Source organism: Eumetopias jubatus, unplaced genomic scaffold (genome assembly GCF_037043125.1).
Source record: "Eumetopias jubatus isolate StellerSeaLion01/CBP00866 unplaced genomic scaffold, mEumJub1_p1.0 scaffold_13, whole genome shotgun sequence".
Taxonomy (NCBI): Eukaryota; Metazoa; Chordata; class Mammalia; order Carnivora; family Otariidae; genus Eumetopias; species Eumetopias jubatus.
In genome coordinates, this window is record NW_028274819.1 from 33,658,844 (window position 1) to 33,675,939 (window position 17,096).

The 17,096-nt window shown below is 35.8% G+C and overlaps 2 protein-coding genes across 5 annotated transcripts in view; one reads left to right on the plus strand and one right to left on the minus strand.

The window, feature by feature from the left end:
- The window catches only part of ANO3 (anoctamin 3), a 429,391-nt gene that overhangs the window by 59,780 nt on the left and 352,515 nt on the right, over positions 1–17,096 (minus strand). For all 3 annotated transcript variants that reach the window (XM_088017428.1, XM_028117691.1, XM_088017429.1), the window contains one exon: positions 10,459–10,519. In XM_088017428.1, the coding sequence (XP_087873554.1) occupies positions 10,459–10,519 (61 nt within the window). The remainder of the gene's footprint in view (positions 1–10,458; positions 10,520–17,096) is intronic.
- On the plus strand, positions 3,842–9,246 carry MUC15 (mucin 15, cell surface associated). Of its 2 annotated transcripts, XM_028117692.2 has the most exons (3): positions 3,857–4,547; positions 7,036–7,185; positions 9,086–9,246. In XM_028117692.2, exons 1-3 carry the CDS (start codon positions 3,857–3,859, stop codon positions 9,244–9,246), a joined length of 1,002 nt encoding a protein of 333 aa, XP_027973493.2. The 2 variants fall into 2 exon arrangements, with proteins under 2 accessions (XP_027973494.2, XP_027973493.2); XM_028117693.2 differs by lacking the exon at positions 7,036–7,185 and having other exon boundaries at positions 3,842–4,547.

Here is a 17,096-nt window from a genome sequence, read left to right on the forward strand (position 1 = left end):
CCTCTTTCTCTTGGAAGCTAAGAAGCAGAAGCAAAGTTATCCTCCACTGTCAGGCCAGGATAGCAGGAATAAACCAATTCTCACAAAAGCCTTACCCATAACTGTATTATTTTTGGAATAAACTGCAAATGGTATTCACAACACACATCATCCCTCTCTTCCATTTCTCTCTTTTCCCTGGAGACAAATTATAGGCAGTAACAGAACGCTTGGCTCATTTGGGGTATTAATACCTTTCAAGTTACAATCAAAAGCTGGGTGAAGGGTAGAGAGATCCCGTTGGTGGCTCAATGTTACAAAGTGAATCAGGAACAACAAAACTCACTTTGCTGACTCTTGATATGTGGATTCTCATTACGGGAAGGGAGTGAAAGCTCAATACCACGTTCCTCATGTAACATGAGAAAATCAGAACAGCTAAGGTCTGTTTTTTTCCCTTCTGGTGACCACTTCATTAGGAAGAGAAAATAACCACAAAGGGAAAACAAATCAAAATGTATAATAATGATACAATGGGTGGCTAAGTACAATTCATAAATTTAATGGGACCACTGGAATTAGATAACGAAAAAGGCTCTAATGTTTACTATGAACTTGACAGAGTTCACAGGAGAAGGATTTTTCTGAAAAGATACATGGAAGTATTTTTAAACTAAATTGAATTGTATTTTAAATGTGCTGGGTGAGGTATCAGTTTAATAATGTGTTGGTGAACTAGAGGTCCTGGGGATGATAACGTTTGTTAATTTGTAAACTACATGCTAAAGGTGTCCACCTAGAATCATAGAAACAATTGTTGGGATTTTCTTAAATTAGCGTAAAGGTGTATTTAGTGTGTCTGAGGGGTACTTAAGGTAGAAGGCCCTATTTTTCCAGTATTTAAAACAATGGTATTATTGGGGCACCTGGGTGGCTCGGTTGTTAAGCATCTACCTTTGGCTCAGGTCATGATCCTGAGGTCCTAGGATTGGGCCCTGAGTCGGGCTCCCTGCTCGGTGGGAAGCCTGCTTCTCCCTCTCCCTCTCCCACTCCCCCTGTTTGTGTTCCCTCTCTTGCTGTGTCTGTCTCGGTCAAATAAATAAATAAAATCCTTAAAAAATGGTATTATAAACTGCTTTGAGTAGAATAATAAAATTTGGAGAAGCTGTGCTAAAAAAATTTTGATGGGAAGAAGTTCTAAAAAGCAGCTGAATTCTATATTCCCTTGTAATCAATTTCTATATTCCTTTGTAACTTCTTTTTCACAGATGAGTGATGACTGGCTTTAATGCCGAGGTTTGAATCCTAACCCGATCTCTGTCACTACTCTGTGTCCTTGACACTTTTCAATTTATTGTTTTATTTTAGAGAGAGGTAGGGGAGGGGAAGAGGGCGAGGGAGAGAGAGTCCTAAGCAGACTCTGCACTGAGTGCAGAGGCCCACATGGGGCTCCATCTCAGGACCCTGATATCACGACCTGAGCCAAAACCAAGAGTTGCAGGCTTAGCTGACTTGGCCACCCAGACACCCCACACTGTTTACATTTTTAATGTCCCATTTAATTATGTGTAAAACAGGACTGATAATCCCTCCCTCATTGTTTGTTTGATTGTTTTGGGTAAGAATTAAATGAGAAAATGTGTGAAGCATCTGATTTAATAAAAGCAGAGTAGTAATATGTTTTCCAATGATGTTAACAATTTTTAGGATCTAAATCCATTTTCTTGACCATCACAGAAAAGTGAATTAAATATAAACAGACAATATCACAAATACAAACACCTATGTAATTCCTACCAGATCAGGAAACAGAATATCGGGAGTATACAGAGTCCCCTTCCAGGAGATTTATTTATTCTAGGGGTCAGGAAGGGGCAGAGGGAGAGAATCTTCAAGGAGACTCTGCACTGAAGGTGGAGCCGGGGGCAGGGCTCGATCTCATGACCATGACCTGAGCCAAAACCAAGAGTCAGACACCCAATCCATTCAGCCACCAAGGCACCCCTGCCTTGCCTTTTAAGTAGAATTTACTTAAGTGATAAGCATAGGGCATGGAAGATATTACATTTCAAAAGCCCTGGGAATCCACAGGTATGGACTAATTACTAAAAGCTTTTGGAGAAAAGTATGTATCAGGATGTATTATAAATATATTTAAGTATATCATTAAGCAGGAAGGGGGCACTTAAATCCAAAAGAAAATCAGAGGGAGTATTTAGAGGCTCCTCAGACCTTAATGAAAACTCAAGGTTGAACATAATTGTAAACATTTCTGGGAGAGCTTTTAAGAAATGCCACGTAATACTGGACCTTAAAAATAGCAGGTGCACATTCTCCCTTTTCTTATCTTAGTCATCCTGGAGGTTTTTAGTGAAAAATAAGCTCTAAGATCCAATTCAAAGAATAGGACATCAGTTGTCAGACTTTATTGTTTGAGGAGGAACAGTCTAACATTTTTAAAAGAATATTTTTTATATTAAAGATATTTCAAATTTTATTTATTTTTTTGTTTAAATTCAATTAGCCAACGTATACTACATCATTAGGTTAGACATTTCAAATTTTAGCATCTAACTAGGTTGAAGTCAGTAGAGTTGGATTTCAGTGCTTCTCTTCCATTCACTAGCTGTCATTACTAGCCACTCTGAACCTCAGTTTCTTCCTTTGCAAAATAAGGATATACAAGCTATTTTTTGTTGTTGTTGTTGCAAGGGATCATTGTGAGGATCAAGTGAGATGATATTGCAAACTTTCTGAGCTGTAAGGCACTTACAGAAATATTATTATATTTTCATAATATAAAATGGAATGTCTATTGGCTGCTTACTTTAGGCTAGGTATTGATTAGAGTAATTCTACATACATCATTTCATTTAGTCTTCAGAACACTGTGATGTCAGTATGATTATGATGATGATGACAAAGTAAGTTCTTATTATGTTGATTATTTTTCACAGGTTATTCATAATAGAAGTCAAAATTTTAATATAAATCTAACTTTAAAATCTTTCCTCCATATGCTCCTATCTATGAATTGTGGCACTTCCACATTTCAGAGGCAGAATGATAATGCCTGGATTAAAAGTCTGGACCAGGGTTTCAACCTCAACTCTCCTACTATCTAACTATGTCATTTTTTCTACACATTCTCCCAGCCAGATGTTTCATTTATATAATAAGGGAATATAAGGAAAGAATATCCTGAAATCTGAGAGTCTTCCTGATTTTCCCTAATTTTGGATTAATAGGAAGAAGGGCATCATGTTATTGTGAAAAAAAGGGATATTGATTTAAAATTCAAAAAACTCACATTAGGCACTAATAAAATGTTTTCAAGTGGAGGTCCCTGCTATTTTTAAGGTCCGGTATTACGTGTTTAGAGTATAATCAGTAACATCATTTTCATAATAAACATTCCAAATTGTATCTTTATAAAAAACATATTTTCTTAAACAGGTTAAAGAAATCAGCCAGCTCTACATGCCCTATATTTAAAATATTTTACTTAGCAATCCATATAGAATATCTCAAATATATATAAATATTTCAACTTGTCAAAAGCTAAATGATCTTTGAAATAGTGGAATAGTAGTATGTGGCTTGACAAAGTTTTTGCATGGCATTTCCTTAGAAGAAAGAAGAAATAAATATTATACAGAAAATAGAACTCACTCTAGGTTTAGTATATAATCCAAAGAAAACTAACTTTTGGAATAAAAAGTATGATATTATCAATTCAGTACTATATCTCTAGATTTTTATTACTTTAAAGATGTAGATCCATTTAAAAAATCACTACTTCATTTAATAATTCAGATGCTTGTTGTTTTTTTTTTTCAGATTCTCCTTAATAACACCAATACTAAAAAAGGCTACTATGTTGACCTCAGCCAAAATTCTGTTGATTTCAAATGTGTTTAGTTTACTATTAATTGGAAGTCATGGGAAAGAAAGTCTAGAAAGAAACACAACACAAAGCATTGCAGCAGACCTAAAAACAATGGAAAATGAATCTGTTCCTTTGGAAAGTGATGCAAATTTAAGCTCAGATAAAGAAAATAGAGAAACCTCCAATCCCGAGGCAAGTAATTCCTCTCTTTGGGACCCATTAAATAGACGCCATGGAACAACAGAAGTCTTCAGCAATTCGTCAACAAACAACTTTTCTAGGAATCCAAGACCCATGCCTACGTCTCCCACAAGCTCTCCTCTGATCCATAGCTTTGTTTCTAAATTGCCTTGGAACTCATCCATAGCAGATGAAAATCCTCTTCCAGTCTCAGCACCTCCCAAAGCTACATCTGCTATATCTTCAGAAAAGTTCACTTGGTCTTCAGCCAGTGATACCATAAAAACTCCTGGCAACAGTTCCATTTCAGTTAGCATCCTCCCCACGGCACCAAACACCACGTCTGTGACCCCCATGATAACAAAACCAGAAGAATGGCTCACCACATCCAATGATAGCTTCATAGGGTTTACCCCGTACCGAGAAACAACAACTCTACAGCCCACTTTAAAGTTTACCAATAATTCAAAAATCTCAAATACATCAGACCCCCAAGAAGGTAAATATAAATGGGTTTAACTTTCCTTTTGTGTGAAACTGAATCTCGAACTAAGTCATGCAGATTACAACTAAAGAATGTACCATATTGAAAAAAAAAAGGACTACAGCAGCACAGGTGGTTCTCATTTTTGACGGGCAACCATGATATTCAGTGGAAATAGTGAAGGGATTATCAGGCTTTAGTCAGCATACAGTAGTCATTACTATATGGGAACATGATGAGACAGCAGGACAAAATTGGAGGAAGGTTAGGTTGAGGTAGTAGTACAGTTTTGAGATACTGAGCAATGATTTTCACTGAATCTGAGAAAACTGCCTGAAATGTCCCATGCTTTTAGGAACAATATGCAACTGAACTTTAAACATATATATATGTGAAAATTGAATGAAATAAATGAATTTATAAATTATCTGATACCACATAGCAATCACAGGAAAACAGAACACTGATTTTTTTAAATGTAAATAAACTCAACAAAAGGAAATCCTCCTGAATTTTTAGTTTAGTACCTATTGAACACCATAAAAATGGAATGTAGCTGTGAGTATCACAAGAAAAGCATATTATAGGAACATTTTTATGTTTGACTTAGGGATTATGTCAAGCTTTAAAACATAAAACAGAAAAAATCTCTAATATTTAATGAAAATTCATCATGTTTTATTTTTTCAGGTCTACCCAAGTTTTTGTTTCCCTGAAATTTGTTTTTCAAGTTTTTGTTTAAATTCTAGTGAGTTAACATATAGTGTAACATTGGTTTCAAGGGTAGAATTGAGTGATTCATCACTTACATATAATACCCAGTGCTCATCACAAGTACCCTCCATAATGTCCATCACCCATCTAGCCCATCCCCCACCCACTTTCTTCCAGCAAACTTGTTTGTTCTCTATCCTTAAGAGACTCTTATGGTTTGCTTCCCTCCCTCTCTCTCTTTTTTTTTTCCCTTCCCATATGTTCATCTGTTTTGTTTCTTAAATTCTACATATGAGTGAAATCATATGGTATTTGTCTTTCCCTGAAATTTTTTAAAAATACTCTTATTTCCCCCATGAATCCAATGACTTGCAATACAACTTACTTTCAGATTATATTAATGATGTAAACACTAAATCATACGTACAAATTCCTACTTTAAAGTTGTTAGTGTACAGGAAAAGTTTTAAATTTTGAAATCTAGGCTTTATAATAGCACTGCAGCTAATAGATTGTAAGTACATATATTTTCATTTTAGCTATAATTTTAACGCGTCCTTTCATTCATACATACTCTGATACTACATCAGAAAGAGGTTGTTTTTTTTTTTTTTTTTTGAGATAGTGCAAGCAGAGCAGTGCGGCGGGGAAGAAGGAAAGAAAATCTTAAAGCAGCTGCACACTCACCATGGAGCCCCACGTGGGGCTCGATCTCACAAGAGTGAGATCATGACCTGAGCCAGTATCATGAGCCAGACACTTAACTGACTGAACCACCCACGCACCCCTACATCAGAAAGATTTTTAATAAATATTCTCTCTCTTTTGCCTCTCTAAACTCAACATACATTCTAAGAATACAGAGTACTTATGCCCACCATTGCTCTTTAATCGAAAGAAAATTAGTGACTTTGTTTTGCTTTTATTTTAGTAGTAATTTTGCTGTTAAGCTTCTAGTGTGTAGGTTAATTTTTTTATCAATGGGTTTTAATATAGAATTACAGACTTTATAAGACCCCTTGCCCACTTAATTAATAACATTCTCATGAAATTTTTAAAAAACTCTGAAAATACAATACACTAAATATGAGTTCAGGGAGCAATACATAATTTGTTAATAATGACCTTAGTCTTCAAATAAAGTACTTAGTAAAAAGGGATGATAGAGTAAAATTTTGGGCTCCCTTAAACTCAGACCTACACATCTGTTCTCAATGTGCAAGACACTGCAAACATCTTGCTTTGGTCTATCTACTGTATCTGGAAATATCCTATATCAGGATATAATGCTTTTCCCTTATAGTGCCTTTTCATTTGGGGTTTTGTGGATTCATTTTCTATCACCCACTTATTCCCATTAGCTTTTTACTTTTCAGTTATTATAGAAACAAGTTCAAGGTTCATTTCATCATTAATGTTTATTAGAGATTCAGAGTTGATTAAAAACTTAATATAGCACTCAACATAGAAATTAGATCTTAATGGAGCATACACATGGTATTTCAGTACTATTGTTCTTAAAAAAGGAATGAGAGACAGTTATGAAACTAAGAAGTATTTCAACGTAATTAAAAATTTGAAGTATGGTTTTATCAGGAGGTATATTTCCCAATATATCCCAAATACTCAGCACTTGACAAAATACACACACATCACCATTATCTAATTAAAAAACAATATTCTTTAAACATTCTTTGTTATAAAGAAAGTCCAATGTATATATTTCTCTTCTTTGAAAAATTATCTTATATTTCTTTATCTGTTAATTATTTTTTTCTTTGTTCTCTAGAGAATAAAAATACAGGAGTAGTATTTGGGACCATCTTAGGTGCTATTCTGGGTGCTTCATTGCTTAGTCTTGTTGGCTACTTGCTGTGTGGAAAAAGGAAAATGGATTCATTTTCCCATCGGAGACTTTACGATGACAGAAATGAACCAGGTAAAAGCAACTTTTAGGACCTCACCTGCACACACTGGTTTTAATTAAATGAGGATGCCCATGTTCACTACATTATCTAGAAGGGAGTTGGAAATTTATACGACAGAAACAGACTAAAGATTTATTCTGATCTACTCTCTGTTTCTCAAAGAACATAACCAAAATACTTATGGACATGTGGATGGAATTTTAAAGCCATTTGGAACTGTGGCTCACTGCAAAACAATTAGTTTTAAATAAACCAAATCCCAGAACCTAAATCATGTCTATAGAACTGGAAGAGAATGGTATGCCATTGAGGAAAAAAAATGGCCAGTTTTGTTAGCAAGTAACTGCAGAGCCATATTCTCTGCCATTGTTGGATCTCTTAGCAGCAGTAACTTGAACAATGACTTATTCCAATTTGGAGTTCTTCTAAAGTTTACACAGATGCAGTAGCCCTCAATCAATTATCTTAATGAGTCTCTAAAGCAGAATCTATAAAAAGCCGTATATTTGGGTACATCAAATCACAATAACGCAGGAATTTTTCACTCATGTGATAGAAAAGACCAACTGTAATATCTATGAATGAGAAATGTGTCTGCTAAAAATAAAGAATTGGATTTGTTCTTAATATAATACTAACTAGAACAGAAATGAAATAATTTCAAATAATTGACTCGTCTTTTTTTTTATACTTCAGGAAAAAAAAATGTTTTCTGTTCTACAAAGGACTCTTGCCACCATAAAAAAGAGTTAAATGCCCCTGGTACATCCTGTTGATAAAGTCTTGTTGATTTTACTAAGTTCAGATCATGACTGACATATTAATCACCTTCAGAACCAAATCCATTAACTGTAAATTTAACTGAATTCTATTTTGGGGGTTTCTAGCAATCCATATAAAATAAAAAGTGGTACTTTTCAAAATTAAAGGATAGAATTTCAGACAATAGGGGTTTCCAAACTTTTTTTTTAACCCCAGAATCTTTTCTTTACCTGTAATCACATGCAAAAGCTCAGTCTATTAAACTGATACAGTCTAAGATGTTGTAATTAAGGCATAATGGAATAACTCAATCACAACACCTCCTTTTCTCCTTCAAGAGAGCTTTGAGAAACCTCCCCCAAGTCCCTAAGGTTACTGGACACCCAGTCTGTAAACAGAAGGTGTAAAGAATGGGTAGGATATGAGAATACCTAACTGAATAAATAAATCACTAATCTAACTAGTAATTAGTCACTGCCTTAATACTTAAAGATACCCAGCACGTGCCAAATTTTCTTTGAAAATAAATTCAAGATCATTAAGGAAGTAAGAATTGGCTGTTCATTGAAAAAGTAAAAAAGAATCTTATATCATTAATCAGAGAATGTCAAGTGCATGATAACTAGGATCTATCACAAAGAAACATAAGGTTTTACAAAGTTTTCTTCCATCTCCAGCTTCCCTGGCTCAACCATAAAGCTATTGAGACACTTAGAAAAATAATGACACTGATATAAAATTAATGCTCTTCAGTTTTTAAAAATTATTTTTTTATACCAGAAGTAAAAATTCTGGACATGTTGACAAGGCTCTGAATTCACAAGATTCAAAAGTCAATGAGATATATGTCTGTCTGTCCTTCATACAAAGTACTGTTCTACTTTCGTTGTGATTTCTCCCTTAGTTCCTTTATTTTTGGTTCACCAGTAGTAAATTTATTTTAGAAGTTAAACTGTTCTCTTAGTCTTAGAAAGAAATGTGTCATGAAAAATATAGACTTATTTAAAATTTCAAAACCAATATCTGCAAAGCCTACATGAAAGATGTATCCACTTACTCATCTAGAACAATTGCTACAGTCCGGCAGATGCCTGAGCATGCATCTTCCAGACTGTCAACATAAAATAAATTTTTTTGTTACTTTTTTAGTCCTGCGATTAGACAATGCACCAGAACCTTATGATGCGAGTTTTGGGAATTCTAGTTATTACAACTCAACTGTGAATGATTCATCTATGCCAGCAGGCCAAGAAAATGCACGGGACAGCATTCCTATGGATGACATACCTCAACCTCGTACCTCAGTATAAAACTAAAGGGATAAAGGCTTCTGATGGCAAATGATCGCCTACATCCTAGTCTTTTCACAAACCCATCTTCCAAAAGCTGAAACAAGATCACTGTCATGTGGCTGTGCCAAGGAGAACTATAAAAGTATGAGACCAGTAGCAGAAACATAGAGGATAAATCATCTAAAAGGTTTCATTTCTTACCATGTTTGGCTGTGCTGAATCATCTCTCGAGTAACCTTAATTTGTATTTTGGTTTATTTTATTCTTAGTGGGAAATGTTTATGGGAATCAGGTAAACCTAAAAGGTTTCATGATGCTTGCCCTGCCTGTAATTTAACTAACCCTATTGTCCTAATTTCATGCATCAAGATGGGCATTCCCTTGAAGGAAAATTGGAACTGTAATTTTTTTTAATTTTGACTTAAGAGAGAGAGTATCTGGAGTTTCTGTTCCTGGGAAACTAAGGTAATGGGAGTGAGAGACTTCTCTCTAGCACATTTTACTTTCCTGTCTCAGCACATACATGGTCAGTCCCTTGAATTGCCAGACTGACAATGACTTTGCATTCAACAGGGCCACAGTAGGAAAGCTGACTCTACCCGGGAAAGGGATAGGTTCTCTTCAAAGGCTGGGGAATCCTAACCTGTCAGATTTCTTTTAGGACTCAATTAATTGGGTGCTTTAAAGAGTCAATGGGAAACACGGTGAAAAAAGTCAGCCAAAGCATATACCTGTACATAATTTTTACAGTCTTAAAATGTTAAATAAGAACAAGGTTTATTATGTATTAGATATTATTCCTCAATCATATATGGAATAGATTCTGTATCTCTAAGTGTATAAAGTGTAATGTTAAGAAAATAGACAAATAGAAATATTATGCAAACGAAACATTTTCTGAGCATCACTTTTACACGCAGTACATGCAGCATCATTTGGATTCTAGTATGTTTCAGTTTGTTTTTAATCACCACCTGCATTTGGCAGGAAAAATACACTCCTTAGTATAGGAAGGTCAAGGCTTTAGGGACTAGAGGATTAGAGCAAGGGTTAAATTCCCAAAGAAGCAGTGAATGTGTGAAGAGGGCAAACAAAGCAAGAGATTTCATCATTGGGTTGATACACAGGGTGTGTGTTTGTGTGTGTGTGTGTGTGTGTGTGTGTGTGAAGAAACAACAACAGCCTCAGGAAATGGGGACAAGCAATTAAGTAACAGAAGAACATACTTACCCCATATTGCCATAAAAATAGCAAAGAAGACCGTCCCTCCATTATCAAACAAGTATGTCACCTTAATGGAAAATGAAGCAAAAATATTAGTCACAAACTGATTATAATAATCTAGTGATTACAGTGTACATTTAGGTTCTATGGTTTTTTTCCCAAATGGAATCCCATTACTTTATGGTTTATAAATATAAGATATGAGATCCTTTCATGCGTCCTGCAACTGTTTCATATGATGTTTTCATGGGGAGAGGTGAGGAATCAACATTTTCCCCTTTCTCTTCTTTCTTCCCTCATATTCCCTGTGGACTTCACCTTCATTTCTGCTAAAAAGGGGTTCTAGCACCCTGAGGAAGTATTGTGGGCCACCGATTGTCAGGCTAAGGTTAGCTTTTCAGTTGAGGCATACCTAGTTGCACTTCCTGTCAGCAAAACTTCTAGGACTGGGAAGTTACAGAATGCAGGATTCCACCAGTGAGGCAGCACCTTCAATGGAAAGGCATCGCAGTGCTCGCCCTACTTTCTGACATCTTTCAGAGTGTGCCATGGGTCCGATAGTGGCTACAATTTTTTTAAGAAGTTTCATATATCATGAAACATTTAGGATAAGTCCAAGTGTTTTTTTGAATCAGACATTACCTGAATTTTTATAAAGAACAGTGTACAGTGGTATGATGTTACTGAATACGATATTCAGGCTTGCAAGGATTGTTTGATTTTAATAAATTATAAATTCAGCTTACCTTTGCTTCTTTTCATTTGCATAATGCCCTCCCTATAGTTATATTTTGTATTTATAGTGACGGCCACTATTGTTAAACCAATACAGCTGAAGTAATACACGTTTCATTGTCATATACATAGGTACCATAAAAACTACAGGGAAACAGGGACGCTTATCCTCACAGGAGAGAAAGGCCAATTAGGGGCTCAAGAACATTATTTTAAGGGAAGTGGGAATACACTGGTGTCCTCTTTGCGCAGTCTACCGTCCAGAGGCTGGTCAATGAGTGCATTAATACCAATGTGTATTTTAATTGCAACATCTGGGATACACTGCAAAACAATAGGTAAAACAGATAAAGATAGGGTGAGTTTTCCTGTCAAATAAAACACTACTGAAAATATCATTATACAAAACGTGCTCCTTTCAAAAGTTTGTGAGTAGGTGCAAAATGTCCTAGCTGGCTCTAAGCTTCTATGGTTGTTAAGGCTTGGGATTTCTAAAAATGTTCTAAGAATTGGTTTTCACCACAATCATCACTATATATTACGTACAGGCAGGAAAATGGCCATAAAGAAATTCTCTACAGATCTCATAAAATTACACCCAGTGGGGGAATCCAGCGTTTTTGTTTCCGACGGCATCCCACAGAGACACCTGCTATTTCCAAGCAGGTGAATAGCTGTCTGATTTCCTTCAGAACAGACCCAGTGTAGGAAACAGCCTCTTCAAGTGTTAGAACAGAGACTTTACACATGGGGACTTAAAGGTCACCAAGAAAACATGGCTTTTCCCCTGCTCCAGAAACGGCAGTGCTTTTAGAAAAGGAACAAATACAAAGCCATGCTTACCAATAATTGGGTTGCATGGCTATGATTTGTCATAGTGTAAGCCATATTTTCCTTAAAAAATCTTTTCACCTTTTTCTTCTGAGTTTGTTCACAAATCTTTCAGGCATTTTTTTTTTACTCAATAAATAAAACATTCATTTTTTTAGAAACACATCCACGAGACACGGTAAGGTATACATGTAATACTCAAGTAATGTGAGATTACATATATGTAATTCGAGATGAAGCTAAAGTAGGAGTTATGGAAAACGTCAGAACTTGCCCTAAGGATGGGTATAAAAGCATAAAATCGTTGTGTTAGAGCCACTAAGATGTGACAGGTGGGATGGGCTATGATACGTGGGAGGCCACAGACCTAAGAAAAATAATCTGAAGCCTGCAGTTATAGCTGGAGTTGCTAAGAGTGGTATTTAGAGTGCTGATACACGACCTGTTGAATGAAAATGGGGGACAGGGAGAAGGAAGGGTCAAGCAGAGCCTGGTCGTCTCAAGCTTAGACTGTGGGGATTTGGCAAGAGAATAAAAGGGGAAGAGGCCTTCTGCCTATTAGGAAAGGGACCCTTGCACTATAAAAGAAAGCTCCAGGTGAAATCTCAAGAAAATTCCCAAAGCAACAAAACAGGCTTTTCCAAAAGCAAAAAGGAAGTGCATCCTATCTACAAGTATATATTTGCAATGGATTATTTTATTAGAAAAATAGCTTGCCTTTATGCATAGGGAGACCTGTGGACAAGCATTTTATTCAACACTGTTGATGTGAATAATATATAAAATAATATATAAAAATAATATATAATATATAAAGACAAAAGCAAACTAAGCCTCAAACAAAACTATGTTTAAGCACAAATTCTCCATTATGTTTGACATCTGATTTCTCTTGAATAGCTGAGTGGGACTAGAAATCAATAAATGTGGTTATTGTTTAAAGAGGTAAATTACTTATTAAGTTGGAAGCTTAAGTTTTGGTCTCTTCTACTGTAGTTGCTAGGTCTGTCTCTAAAATTGTGTGATGGGTTCAGGGTCGCATTAGCCTCTGGAAACTGCCACTTAACATTCCATTAAAGCCCCTCTGGGCCAAGGAGAACAAAGCACTTCTTGGGCAGATTTGACCCTGCAGGCCAGGCTACTATGTGGGAAGGAGAGCAAGGAGTTGGAATTTAGGCTGGAGTTCAGGCCTCTCTCACTTCCTCAGTCCTTAAGAATTCTAAGCCTTACCCTTGATCAATCGATTCTGAACTGTAGGACATGGGGCCCAGGAATCTACTTCTTAACAATGTCTTACGTGATTCTTACACTGACTTTTCCATGAAGTTTCTTAAAGAAAAAAATAGCCTCTGTCTTATTTCTGTTGTAGCCTCAATATTGGTATATGTGGTCTGAGGCTCATACTTGGTATTGAGTAAATGCTTACTGAACAAGTTAAAAAAAAACCCAGAAACTAATAACTATTATAAATAAGGCTAACCTCAAGGGCACAGTCAGTTTTAAAATGATATGATAAAACAATGCAGAACCCTTCTCATGATTTCACCTAAAATAAGAAAGCTTAGCATAATGCAAATTGACATCATGGTGTCAGATGCTTTTAAATGAATGTGCAAATATCACTGAATTACTTAGTTGCAAAAAAATTTTTAATCCCCATACTTGTATATGTTAAAAATTATGTTAATGTGCTTAAATGTTAAAATAATGTTAAAAATATGTTAATGTACTTAAATATAACTTTTATCACATGATGGAAACAATTTTGTTCCATGGAACACATCCTTTAAATTATTAAGAAAATAATTATGTGTACACACACATACTTTTCAATAACATGACATTTAATTTTGTTTCTTGTCCAAAGTGGTGATGGATTCCATAAGGAATTAACAAGTTTCTAGATGATGTGGCTAGATGATCCTAGATTGATTGGCCTGTTTCTTTGGTAATAACCTGTCCCTTTATTTCTGACACTGTCCATCAAGTAACTTCTAAATGTTTAAGTACAGAAACTGATATTAAAAAAGAATGTTATTTCTATCAATAAAGGAAGAGTAATTCTGATTTTTAAGGTATAAAACAAGTAGCTACAGTTTTTTTAGCCAGAAAAAAATACAATAGATATTAAATATTTCATCCTGGTGGGATTTATTTCTTGCATTGTTCCAGAAGTTAATAATCTCCTCTGTAAGGTAACTTTCCACCTTTCTTATAATAGTTATTAAATGAATTCTTTGTTAGTCAGACATGTCTCCATACATACCTTTTGTACTAAGAAAAGGAAGGATGTAGATATTACATAATGACAAAAGCCCCCTATATTTAGTGTTCCCTTGGACAATTGCTTTACTTTATCACTCTGCCATTGTGGATGTTTCTTATTTTTAGTATTCAGATAATGCTAGCATGTTTTATTAAATCTGTCTAAGTAAAAGTAGAAATAACATATATATGGATTTGCTGGTATCTCTAAGGCTGTCATATGTCCTTGAAATGCATGGATTAAGAGAAGGACATGTGTGTGTACACACACACACACACACACACACACACACACACACACATATATACACCCTTAATTACTTTAATACGCTTGGCTTTTGCAAAAAATATTCAGAAAATGCTTCCCAAAATAAGACATATTTATGGAAACATTTAAAAATAATTCAAAACTAAGCATACTATTAGAAATTAAACTGTAAATAAAACAGATTTTCCTCATGGCTTGCATGCAAAATAAATAATTCAGAAGCTAATTTTACTAAGTTTTGGTTTCATAGTAGGATATTGAGTGATTTCTGATTTTATACCCTGCCTTGTCAAAATTAATTGTATGGAGACCTTTACTTCTGAACAATATGGGGTAACAGAGATTGATTTTACCCCATTCTGGAAACAACCAAAGAATGAACAAAATACATAAGCAAAAGATTTCAAGACAGTGGATTTTGGGCAAGAAGGGCAATGATCCCTGAGAGGTGGGAAACGAATGAGGTGAGCATTAAGATTGCCTCAGATTATCATGCTGAAAGAGTTGGCAGGATGCAGATAGTACCCAGTGAGCATGTCTGTGAGGAGACTATCCGAGGAAAGGACCACCCTAAATGAGTACCAGCGTGCCCATTCCCACCAGCCAGACTGGAAATCCTTCATTTGCAGTGCATCGGGTACTGTACACAGACAGATATTACTTTCATCGTGGGGAAAAATTCATGCTGGTTACAGTACTGCTATGAACCCAGCTCACAAGCCTTAAAAGCAAGACCCAAAAGGTCCATATTATTTCCAAGTAACTAAATCACAATAACTCTATACGTCCAGTAGAATAGTTAGAATTAAAAAGACTGGCCATCCTGAGGATTAGCGACTATATGGAAAACTGGAACTCTCATATACTGTGGATGGGAAAGTCGAATGGTATAAATGCTTTGGAAAGCATTTTGGCAACCTCTTAGAAGATTAAACAACCACCTATCATATAATCTAGTCATTTTACTCTTAGGTGTTTACCCAAGAGAAATAATAGTGCCTGTCTATATGCAAGCTTATAGATGAATGTTCAGAGCAGCTTTATATAAAATGGTAACTCAAAACAACCCACGGGTCCATTAATAGAGAAGCGGATAGACAAATTCTGGTATAGCTATGTAATGCAATAGTATTCAGCAATAAAGAGAAATGATCTACTGATAAGTGTTTCAACATGGATGAATCTCAAAATGATTATGCTGAGCGAAAGAAGCCAGGAAAAAAACCCACACCACACACTGTATGATTCCATTTACATAAGAGTCTAGAAAATACAAACTTATCTATAAAGAAAGAAAGTAGTTGATTGCCTCGGCACAGGCTTGGAATTGGGGAGGGGTGGGAGGTTAGGATTACAAGAGGCCATGAGGCTTCCCCATTCATTATCTTGATTGTAGTGATGTTTCAAAGGTGCATATATAATGTCAAAATGTATCAATTAGTACATTTTAAATGTGTGCATTCCAAAGAAGACATCCAAATGGCCAACAGACACATGAAAAAGTGCTCAATATCACTCAGAATCAGGGAAATCCAAATCAAAACCTCAATGAAATACCACCTTACACCAGTCAGAATGGTTAAAATTAACAAGTCAGGAAACGACAGATATTGGTGGGGATGCGGAGAAAGGGGAACCCTCCTACACTGTTGGTGGGAATGCAAGCTGGTACAGCCACTCTGGAAAACAGTATGGAGGTTCCTCAAAAAGTTGAAAATAGAGCTACCATATGACCCAGCAATTGCACTACTGGGTATTTACCCCAAAGATACAAATGTAGGGACCCGAAGGGGTACGTGTACCCTGATGTCTATAGCAGCAATGTCCACAATAGCCAAACTATGGAAAGAGCCAAGATGTCCATCAACAGATGAATGGATAAAGAAGATGTGGTGTATATATATATATATATATATATATATATATATATATATATATATAATGGAATATTATGCAGCCATTAAAAGGAATGAAATCTTGCCATTTGCAATGACATGGATGGAACTGGAGGGTATTATGCTGAGTGAAATAAGTCAATCAGAGAAAGACATGTATCATGTGATCTCACTGATATGAGGAATTCTTAATCTCAGGAAACAAACTGAGTGTTGCTGGAGTGGTGGGGGGTGGGAGGGATGGGGTGGCTGGGTGATAAGACATTAGGGAGGGTATGTGCTATGGTGAGCACTGTGAATTGTGCAAGACTGTTGAATCACAGACCTGTACCTCTGAAACAAATAATACATTACATGTTAAAAAAAAAAAAGAAGATAGCAGGAGGGGAAGAATGAAGGGGGGGGAAATCGGAGGGGGAGACAAACCATGAGACACTATGGACTCTGAGAAACAAACAGGGTTCTAGAGGGGAGGGGGTTGGGGGGATGGTTTAGCCTGGTGATGGGTATTAAAGAGGGCACGTTCTGCATGGAGCACTGGGTGTTATACACAAACAATGAATCATAGAACACTACATCAAAAACTAATGATGTAATGTATGGTGATTAACGTAACATAATAAAAAATAATTAAAAAATAAATAAATGTG